The 12,377-nt window shown below is 27.0% G+C and overlaps 1 protein-coding gene across 1 annotated transcript; it reads left to right on the top strand.

The window, feature by feature from the left end:
- Positions 1–9,733: 9,733 nt before the first annotated feature.
- LOC120282631 lies at positions 9,734–11,461 on the top strand. The gene is made up of 4 exons (XM_039289465.1): positions 9,734–9,930; positions 10,016–10,323; positions 10,401–10,488; positions 10,571–11,461. The coding sequence occupies exons 2-4, from the start codon at positions 10,271–10,273 to the stop codon at positions 11,369–11,371; spliced, it is 942 nt and encodes a 313-aa protein (XP_039145399.1). The 5' UTR covers positions 9,734–9,930; positions 10,016–10,270; the 3' UTR covers positions 11,372–11,461.
- The last annotated feature ends 916 nt before the right edge of the window (positions 11,462–12,377 follow it).

Genomic DNA, 12,377 nt, shown 5'->3' with positions numbered 1-12,377 from the left:
AGATCTTCAGCTTTTCTTGCAGGCCAGATGGAACTTTGGAGGATTACTAGCGTGCCATTTCATCATTCGGAAAAACTTTTATAATGATGATGCAATCTAAAACGTTGGTTTCTGGACAACTTTGATAGGATGGACATTACTGATTTCTTAACATAGTCATCATCCAATTTCATTTCAAACTTTGTCTAAGAAATGAATAAAAATTAGATTTGAATGTAAGATTTTATTATTAAAATAATAATAAATAATAATCACTCACATTAAGTCTTTCCAAGGCATGAAATTTATCTTCATTCTTCAAACCTTTCCATTTTGTTGGCACGGGGATGAATTGTCGAGAAATCACTCCAAGTTCTGAAGATAACTTAGCTGATTGAATTTCGGAAGTAGGTCTCCCTTACCTATTGCTATGTCTATTGCCGCTTTATTTTTCCTTTTTATGAGTTTTTCAGAGTCCCAAACCCCTAGTTGGCCCTCGTGACCTTTTTAGGGGTTTGAAGCTACATCAATATATATAAATATTTTCACTTAAATATTAAAAGTCTAAAATAAACTAGTTAACTCAGTTTATAAAAACATACTAGAATTTTTACCGAGTGAATTTTCAAAATCTTCTTGTGATGATTCAATTTGATGGTTTTGATGTGATTCAATTGAGGGTTGCACCACTTGATCATTAGTTATCAGAACTTGATGGTTATGAGTGCTACTTGATTGAACTAGCTCTATAGTTGTCCTTTTCTTACCTCGCTTTTCCCGTGTGCCATCTTTAAAAATAGAGAAAAATAGTAAATATATCACATTTATAACTATTCTATCTAATTAAAAATAATAATCAATTGAAATCAGTAATAACCTAAATACAGCATACAAATCAACAAACTTACATGAGTATTAGAATAGAGATTATTTGTTTTCATTATAATGGTCGACAAAATTTTTGCACATAACAAGGGTGTACAATATGTTAATTTGATATTTATCAAAATTGTTTATAATGCGTGTTAAGTATTTCGAAGTTCAAACTTCTTTCATTAACTTTTTGACTCATCCAATACTCATAAATTCATAAATAAATTAAAAAATATATATTAAAGAAGAAGAATCAAAATGGAGCACTAATTGATTATTAAAGCTCTCATGCCTGCCATGCAATTCCATGCACACTAACCAATGTTCACACTTGCCAATGTTGCCATCTTTTAATTACTGCTAATCTCAATTCTAATTAGGCTTACAACCTCTTAATTATGTTTGATTTATAACCAACCATGTTCTCTAATACTTAACAAATCCATCACAATCCTTTTTTATAAGTAACTTTGTATAGATTAATATCCTAATTCATATTAAATGGTTAATTTTTGAATTAATGGCAATAACTTATAAAATTATAAAATTTTAAAGACATATTTTGATATATTTATGACGTTAATTTTCTTATGTTACATTATTGAAAGGTGGTAGTGGACCTAGTGGTTAGCATTGGAAGCACAATGATCATGAATATAAGTCAATATAATAAGAACCTAAGAGAGTAATAATAAATCATCATTTGGATATAAACCCTTTTTTCTTTTCATAATTAAAGTGTGGTACTAAGTAATCAAATATCTATTCTTACAAATATATCTATATAAATATAATGTTTGAGTGATAAATAATACACAAGATGCACATGCTTGTTATTAATAAAGCTCATTCACAGTCTTCTTATTTTAAAACAAATTAGCTAAGCATTTGCATGATTCAACCAAACTTTTGGTCCCTCCGCTCATAATTAATATATATAATATTAAACAATTCCTAAATAAAATACATAATACTAAACAATAACATATGTCGAAAACAATTTTGGTAAATATCAAATTAACATAAACAATTTTTATTACTTGATATTTAATCAACTATTAAATAAATATCAAAGATGAATTACATGAATATATAAAAATATATGCAATAAATTAAAATTACCTTAGAAATTCAACAAGTGCAAAATCCTCCGATGTGTATACACCCAATACTCTTAAATAACTAGTGTGAATAATAGAATTTTTTCTTCTAGATTTGTTTTTATAGAAATATTTGAGTAATATGATAGGCATAAAGCAATTAGATAAATTAAAATTTAAAAATATATAATAATCTCTAAATCATTAGTAAATTTGACAATATTAATTTTTATAATTACCATAAATTAGGTTTAAATAAGAGGATAGAATCGTTTTTGTTTAATTATATGACATAATATAATATAATATAATATAATATAATATAATATAATATAATATAATATAATATAAGAAATAAAATTATCTATAGTAATTATCTATAATTCAATTTTAAAAATTACATTAAATGATTATGCGCAAATTATAATAATTATTTATTAAATTACCTAAAGTAAATGATTATCCCAATTGTGAAGCCGTTTATATTTGGGTATGGCCCTAAGTAAAATAAAATTTATTTTAATTATTTATCAAAATTTTTTAAGAAATTTAACAATTTTTAAAAATAAAAAATATATGGTGACTTAGTTTATAATAACAAAAAATATTGGTTTTGGACGGTTATATTCATATGTTTTAATTAATTAATTAAGCTTAATATTTTTATTTATTTGAAATTATGAGATGATTTGTGAATATAGAATCAATAATAGAAAAAAATAAGGAGAAAGAACAAAAGAGAATTTAACTAAAATAAGATGTTAAAAAGATATAGAAAGGAAAAACTAAATAAAAAGATCATCTCTAAAAATCAAATGAGCCAATCATTACATAGTTCACAACTAAAATATTATGATAATTACCAAAGACCCAACATACAAAACATTCAATAGAAGTTATCGAGATAAATCTTTAACATACCCTTATCACTCTTTTTCTTCTACATTGTCATCTTCATAGTCATCCTCAGCGAACTTGTTCAAATCAATGATAGAAATTAATTCTTTTCTTCTTCTTTTGTTCAAACTCGAACTTCCTTTTCATCAAGCACCATTGCTTTAAATCTAATTGATGCATTATGGCAGCACTTTCCATGGAGTCATATACTACCTCATCTATAACACTTTCTAGTGGGTGGAGACAACTCCATTGAAACATCTTCAAAAAATCTTCAGCTTCTTTCGTTACAATATATGGATCCATTACAACTACAAAATAAATAAATAAAATAAAACTTGAATGCTCATATAATTTCAATGCATACACTATTGCAATATCCAAAAAATTTATGAACGAATAATAGTCAAGAGAGACATGCCTGACAAGATTCTTCAGTAATATTTGTAAGGCTTCAATCTTAATATTGGTGAAAGTTAACTATATAAAAATATAAATTAGGGTTTAATAAAAAGATATAAATAAATTAGGGGTTTAATCTACAAAATATATCATCAATATAAATATATATAAATTAATTTCAAATTTTAGATTCATATTTAATTTTAAAAAATTTATTCGAATATAACTAAATTAAAATAATTTCAATTTTTATTTTCATATTAAATTTTTAAAAAAATTATTCGATTTGGATATATCTATATTAAACAAATTTGAATGTTTAGTTCATATATTACCAATTTACCACTCATACATAAATCTCTCTACATTGTATTAATAGATTTTGTTGAAAATCTTGATTAGTGTAGAACTTACCATCAGTACTTGATTCAATTTTTTTTAATATATAACATATATCAAATCACAATAAATATTGTACTTAACAACCCACGTTCACTAAAACCACAATTATTGACGCTACACATTCCTATATTATCCAAAACAATAAGCACGTTGCAATGGTAAGATCTAATTTACTCTTTATCTAAAATAGGAATAGAAGTATTGTTTATTTATTATTTTATCTCATAATATATAATAAGATTAATTTTTTTTAAAAATAATATATTTTTAAAGTTGATAACTAGCTTATTTTATCTAATCTTAATTTTATCTTAATTTTTAGAGAATATAAAAAAATTTCATTAAAAGTTTTTTAAAAAATTCATATAATTATATTTGTACATCACATGGAGATTTACATGAATAAACCTAAATTTGATATGTTTAAAAATGTGAATTAGTTATTTTATTAATTTTAATATAATAATTTAAATAAAAAGAATAAAATAAAATATAGTGGGAGGGTTCACTAACCCCGGGGTTACTATCTCCATTAAAAAAATCTATTATTTAATTATATTATTAAATTTAATATAATAATTTATTATTATTCATATATTATATTTTTTTTAAAAAAAAATATTTATTTTGAAGTATAATTTTAACAAATATATTATTTATTTATTTTTAATAATTATATTTAACAATTTATTAAATATAAATAGTAATTTTTTAAAAAAGTATTTTTTTAATGCTATATAAATAGATTAGCAAAATATCAATATAATAAATTTTTCCTTTGAATCTAAATTAAAACTATCGGTATTTATTTATAAAAAATTATTATTTTTGGAATATATATAAATATATTATAGAGAGAAGTAAAGAGAGAGGGGTCCTTCTACCAACATTTATTATTATTTTATATACATAAATAAATATGAAATGTATTAACAAATCTACTAAAAATCTTAGTTATGAATAGTTTAAAAATGTTATAGATAGTTTAAAAACCTTTAATCTAAAATTTACAAATTTTATGAACAGTTTAAAATTCTTTAATTAAAAATTTAAAAATTTTATGGATAATTTTAAAATGTTATAGATATTTTAAAAATCTTTAATTTAAAATTTAAAAATTTTATGAGCGACTTAAAAATTTTAAATTTAAAATTGAAAAATCTTTTGAATGAAAAAATGAAATATATTAATAAGTAATCGATTGTATGAAGAATAATGAAATAATGGAATTATTATTTATTTACTCTCTTTATCCAAATAGGAATATAATTATTATTTATTTGTAAAAAAATTGCCTATATTTATATATGACATGGTTGCTAATTGGATCCGTTACTTTTTTATCTCAAAAATAATTTTTTTTAAAATTAAATTGAACCAACTTAATTTCAAATTTTTATTAATAAATAAATATATATATGTATTTAATTATAAGTTAATTTATTTTATTTTGAAAAAATAATAGTATGGAGGGTGATTTATATTTTATAAATAATAAAATAAATAAATATCACCTTTCCGTGTAAAACTAAAACTAATTAAAGATTAAAATATTATTAAATAGTTGCGATATTATTTCAAAGCCATAATTTTTTTTTGTAAAAAACGCTATAGTATATTATATATTATATAATTTTTATTTAAAAAATAAAAATAGAACCAAAATTAATTGTTCCCGTTTACTATTCAATTCAAGTTTGGTTTCTATCTCCTAAAAACTTTAATCACAACTTTAAATTTTCAATTCAAAGTTTTAATTTGGATCCAAATTTTAGAAAGAGTTTTGAGTTTATTTAACTAATAATAATTCGGGTTAGATGGTTCAACTAAACCAAAGTTAAGTCTAGTTAGCACTCTCATAAAGCCATTACCGTCCAATCCAATTAATGATCATTGCTTTAGGGATTCATGAATAATTCGCTCCATGCTTCTGTTCCTAGCCACACTACTCCCACTCTAACAACCAAGAAAAAAAATAAATGAATATATTAATCAATTAACTAAATTAAAATTAATTTTATAAATAAATATGCCACATCTCCATCAGGTGAGCGGTCCCCACCAATATTAGTATCTTACACCTTTTCCTCCTATCCTAATCTTAATCGAATTACACCAAATAATCTTTTTAAAAAATTATTAAAGAATTAATATTTTAATAATAAAGAAAGCATATCTCCTTTGACATAGCTGATACAGTATTATTATTATTATTATTATTATTATTAAAGATTATCATTAATAATGCATTATCATCATCTATCTCTCTTCTAAGATTATCTTAAACTCCTATTCCTCTTCTAACCCATATCCCTCTCCTGGCAACACTTTCTTAAACCCAAATAAAAAGAACAAAATAAACAAATCAACCCACTCCTAGCCCTAGTAGTTCTTTTGCTCCAAACTCTCACCCTTCATTAAATAGAAACCCACCTCACTGTGGTGTTCCACTCGCAACCTGCTTCAGATCTTCCTCCACCGCCTCCCTCTCCGACACTCTCACCTATTGCTATCTCGCCTAATTGTGATTTTTTTATTTTATCATCTCTCGCTCTTCTCCTCGGCTCCAGCCCACACTCTTCTTGTGGCAATTTAATCGTTATCCTCCCAATTAGGTAATATTTTTATTGTTTTTTGTGTTATATTTGCTATTACTAGTTGATAGCCTATTTCTGATGGTATTTTCACTTGGTTTATGTTATTATTATTATTATTATTATTATTATTATTATTATTATTTTGGTGGTGGGCTGAGAGGGGAAGTGTTCTTTAAAGTCTTATTTAACTATGTTTCTCTTCATTAATAAAAAGTTTGTCTATTGTATTATATTGAAATTTCCTTGTAGTAGTGATGTAAATTCTATTGGATTTACCTGATGAAGCATTTATTCATTTAGGATATACATTGTTTGATTAGCATCTTGTCTTGTTACTTAATATTTAGTTCATATGCCCATTAATTTAGAAACTTGCATTAATTTCGAACAAGTTTCTAAAGAATTCTGCATGAACATCTTTTGGCAGTTGAGAATTTATGATAATGCCATGAAAGAAATGCATAAAGTGGATTCAAAGTCATTGAATTTGATTTGTTCGATATTTGTAAGAATAGATATTTGATTACCTAGTACCACACTTTAATTATGAAAAGAAAAAAGGGTTTATATACAAACGATGATTTATTATTACTCTCTTAGGTTCTTATTATATTCACTTATATTCATGATCATTTTGTTTCCAATGCTGACCACTAGGTCCACTATCACCTTTCAATAATGTAACATAAGAAAATTAACATCATAAATCTATCAAAATATATTTTAAAAACACTATAATTTTATAAGTTATTGCCATTAATTCAAAATTTAACCATTTAATATGAATTAGGATATTAATCTATACAGAGTTACTTTTTAAAAAAAGGATTGTGATGGATTTGTTAAGTATTAGAGAACATGGTTGGTTATAAATCAAAACATAATTAAGAGGTTGTAAGCCCAATTAGAATTCAGATTAGCAGTAGTTAAAAAGATGGCAAGATTGGCAAGTGTGAACATTGGTTAGTGTGCATGGAATTGCATGGCAGGCATGAGAGCTTTAATAATCAATTAGTGCTCCATTTTGACTCTTCTTCTTTAATATTTTTTTTAATTTATTTATGAATTTATGAGTATTGGATGAGCTCGGCAAAAGTCATTTAATTTGATTTGTTCGTGTGATATTGTTATTTATATTTGAGTTTTGATGATTATTCAATATAAATTTGAGAGTAAACATAAAAGCGTATATCTAGATAACCTTTCTTGTTAAAAATATAATAATTGAAATTAAATATTCATGTATATTAATTATCAAAAATATCTTAGCCGGCAATCTTTTATTTACATAAAATAAGTTTGACACAATTTAGGTGAAAAATTAATATATTTTATAATGTTAAAAGGTTAATTTAGTTGCATAATTTTTTTATTAACAATCAATTGTATTTCATTCTAAATGATGGTTTTTTTTTTAGGTATTAGCTGATGGATAAAAGTTGGATAATGGAAAGTAAATATTCTGATAAGTATGTTTTAGGAGTGTCAACTTTTATGAAATTTGTACGTGAAAATATGGGAGACAATTCTAAAATCCGATGTCCATGTCAAGAATGCTTAAATATCTTTACTATATCCCAAGATAAAGTAGAAGATCATTTGCTTTTGAAAGGTATATCAAGGAGCTACATCCAGTGGATTTATCATGGGGAGCAATCTAATTTTTCAACTCTTAATTTGGGGAATCAACAAAGTGGGAATACTACTAACTTTGATTATGATAATGAAAGCTTAGTTGATGATGGAATGTATGATGTATTGGAAGATATATTTCCTAGAGTGGGTGAAGATGAAATAGAGCATGGTGTTAATTTGAATTCTATTCCAAGTGAGGAAGGAACAAAAAAATTTAGTAGATTGTTGGATAAAGCACAATGTCGATTACTTCCACAATACACAAATATGTCTACATTATCTTTTATTGTGAAATTGTTGCACGCAAAAGTGTATAGCCAAATGAGCAATAAGGCAATAAATATGATATTAGCCTTGTTAAGGGAGGCTTTCCCCACTAGTACAATTCCCGCGATCTTATTATGAGGCAACAAAAAAATTTTGAGAGACTTGGGACTTAATTATGTGCCGATTCATGCATGTAAATATGATTGTGCTTTATTTTGGCATGAGTTCAAAGATAGACAAAGTTGTCCAGTGTGTGGTACATCAAGATGGAAATATAATGACAAGAAAATTCCCTGGAAAGTTTTGCGATATTTTCCTATAAAACCCAGACTCCAAAGACTGTTTATGTCTAAGAAAACAAATCAAGATATGTGGTGGCATGAAGAAAAACGCATTGATGATGATACTCTGTGGCATCCAGCAGATGGAGATGCGTGGAAAGCATTTGATAATGAGAATGAATGGTTTGCTAATGATCCACGTAATATTAGGGCTTGGACTAGCAACTCGATGGTTTTAACCCTTTTGGAATGATGAGTTCTGTCTATAGCATGTGGCCTATTATGATTATGCCATATAACCTTCCTCCTTGGAAATGTATGAAAGATCCATTTATAATGATGTCATTGCTTATTCCTCGAAAAAAACTCTCCCGGAAAAAGATATTGATATTTATATGAGACCATTGATAGATGAGTTGAAAGATTTATGGGAAACTCAGCGGTGGACTTATGATGCTTACAAGAATGAATATTTTCAGATGCATGCTGCAATTTTGTGGACTATAAATGACTTCCCAGCTTATGGGGATTTATCTGGTGGAGTACAAAAGGGTATTTGGCATGTCCTATTTGCAATAACGAAACTCCCTCATCGAAAGTTAAGGAACAAGATTTGTTACATGTATCATCGCTGCTTTTTGCCTCAAGATCATGCTTGGAGAAGAAGCAAATTGTTTGATGGTAAACTCGAAAAATAGGCCAAGACCTAAGGAGTTATCTAGGATTGATTTGGTACAACAATTAGAGATTGTGAAAGACATCAATTTTGGAAAACATCCAAATAATAAAAAAAGAGAAAAACGAACCCCTCACCGAGTTGAATTGGACTAAAAAGAGCATATTCTTTGAGTTGCCTTATTGGGATACGTTAAAGTTACGACACAATTTTGATGTTATGCATATTGAGAGAAACATTTGTGATAATATTTTAGGCACAATATTAAATATTGAAGGGAAGACGAAGGATACAATAACTGCAAGATTAGATTTAGAAGATTTGAACATAAAGAAAGAATTGCACTTGAAAAGGTTGCCAGACTGTTCTTACTTGATGCCTTAGGCATGCTACACCTTATCAAAAGATGAAAGAATGGAGTTTTGTGATTTTTGAAAAGCAGTGAAGTTTTCAGATGGGTTTGCATCGAATATCTCAAGATGTGTAAATTCTAATGATAGTTAGATCTCAAGATTGAAGAGCCATGATTGCCATATTATTTTACAAAGGCTACTTCTAGTTGCTATTCAAAAGTATGTTCCAAAAGATATCTTTCAAGCATTGAATAAGTTAGCCAATTTCTTCAAGCAATTATGTTGTAAGACATTAAAGAAAGAGGATGTGAAGGGTTTACAAGATGATATTGTCATTATTTTGTGTAAGCTTGAGAAAATCTTTCCACCAGCTTTTTTTGATGTGATGGTGCACTTGGCGATACACTTGCCACGTGAGGCTATGCTTGGAGGACCTGTGCATTATAGATGGATGTATCCCATAGAGAGGTTATACTTTATTTGCTAAATTAAATTTTAAATTTTGTGACCAAGGTATTTGAAGAGCTAATTAAATTATTTTGCTAATTGCTAGGTTCTTGGCCAAACTTAAGGCATATGTGCGAAATAAAGCTCGCCCAGAAGGTTGTATTGCAGAGACATACATTTCTAATGAATGCTTAATGTTCTGTTCTATGTATCTTACTGGGATTGAGACTAAATTTAACCGGGAAGAGAGAAACTTTGATCGAGAGAAAGAAACAGTTAGCCAAGGATTATTAATTTTTTCAAGAAGTGTCCGCCCTTTGGTGGATCAAAATATGAGGTCTTATCAGATCAAGAGTTTGAGATGATTCAGTGGTATATATTAAACAATTGTGAACTTGTCGAACCATTTTTTGAGTAAGTCTTTCTTGTACATATTTACATTATTCATTTCACATAGAAATTGCTTAAATTTTTTTGACTTTTTATTCTAGGAAACACAAAATGGAGCTTGAGTTGCAAAGTACATTATTTGTTGAAGAAAGGCATAAAAAGAAATTTCCATTGTGGTTTAAAAAATTTGTAAGTATAGTTTTGAAATCAATGATGATATAAATTGATTAGTAATTTTATTGAAATTTTTCCTTTTTATTTTTAATTATAGGTTACGTCATTGCGAAATCAAGGCTTGCAAGAAGTGTCGGATGGATTATTTTCTTTAGCTTGTGGTCCAGATAGACGCGTTAGAAAGTACACAGGATGCATTGTTAATGGGGTCAGATTTCACACAAAAGAACGTGATTTTCATTTGAGAAGTCAAAATAGTGGTGTTATGGTTGAAGGAATGCATGAAGAGAAGGAAATTGATTTTTATGGTGTTTTGACAGATATCATTCAATTAGATTATATAAAAGGATGTGAGGTTGTCATGTTTAAGTGTAATTGGTATGATGTTGATGGTAGGAAGAGAAGAATTCATAAAGAAGGTAATTTAGTAAGCATTAATGTTAATAAATGCTGGTATGAAAATGACCCATTCATATTAGCAATTCAAGCAAAGCAAGTTTTTTACTTGGATGACATCAAGTTAGGTAAAAATTGGAAAGTAGTGCAAAAGTTTCATCACAGGCACTTGTATGATATTCCTGAGATTGAACAAATTGAAGTTTCTGAAATGTTTGATATGGATGACAACATAGATCAAGAGAATGAATTTGAAGAGAATGATCGGACTATCCATGTTGATGATTTTGGAAGACAATCACTACATAGAGATGATGTTGCACCAGATGTCATTGATTTTGATGATGCTTCCATGGAAAACTTTGGCCAACAGAGTCAAAGAGGGCTTATTGATATTGATGAGGAAGAGCTTGGATGCAATGATGATGATGATGTTGATGATGTTGATAATGTTGATGATGAGGACGATGATGATAGTGATGTAGATCCTATGTTTCACTAAATGCTAGAATCTTGTTGTTTTACTCTCATTTCAAGGTATTTATCCTATCTTAATCATATGGTTTGTTTATTTACAAAACATCAGTTTTTCTTGTACACTATGTTATTCTGATTGAAAAGCCAAGATACTCGCAAATATATTAGCATAATATTTTTCTTGTGGCATGACTACTTGATTGCAAGGTGGCTCTTTGGTCTATGTTCTCTTTTGTCTTTTCTTTCAAATTTGTTGTCATTGCTTTTACTTAATTGTATATGTTAACTCATATTTTCCACTTTGCAAGTAGGTGAAATTGTCAATTTCCTGGTTGAGGCCAGAAATGAGTTGCAACACAAGTATATTCCCTTTCAAATGAATTCATTTTTATTAAGATACAAATGCAATAACAACTTATGGCTTCTAAACTGTGCTCTTAAATACTATTATGCACATATGAACTTAATACTGATCAGTGGTGGTCTTGTTTGATGTTATACCAATCTGTAATGATGTTCAATTTCTTCTTATTTATCTTATAAACAATACCTAATAGATAATGAAAACCTTTTCATGAAGAATGTTGAATCTTTTTTAATTTGTGAAGATGACTTCTCTGGTAAATTGTGTGTTACTTGGTTTAACTTTCTTGTGTAATTTTCCATTCACTTTCATCTTCAACAAACTGGCATATATTTATTATGTGGTTTAAGTAATTTTATAAAACTTTTAAAGTTTTTTTATATTTTTATGGTATCCTCCAATTTGTTTTTTTTCAAGTCAACCCTCTTTTTATTTTTAAATTATTAACCTCATGAAAACTTCATTCATGCATATGGATTTGAAATTTTCAAATCAAAGTCAAATTATACATAAGTGATGACCGGACCTTTAATAAAAAAAATAATGGTTTTTTTTCAAAGACACCCTTCGTTTAAAATAATTCACAAAATAAAAGCTTTTCTTGCTTTTTTTAACCTTTTTTAAAATTATTTTTAATTATAAAATCCTTTCTCTTTCCACATCTATT

This window comes from Dioscorea cayenensis, chromosome 18 (genome assembly GCF_009730915.1).
Source record: "Dioscorea cayenensis subsp. rotundata cultivar TDr96_F1 chromosome 18, TDr96_F1_v2_PseudoChromosome.rev07_lg8_w22 25.fasta, whole genome shotgun sequence".
In the NCBI taxonomy this organism is placed as follows: domain Eukaryota; kingdom Viridiplantae; phylum Streptophyta; class Magnoliopsida; order Dioscoreales; family Dioscoreaceae; genus Dioscorea; species Dioscorea cayenensis.
Note: the sequence above shows the minus strand (reverse complement) of the source record. Positions and strands in the feature narration are given on the sequence as shown.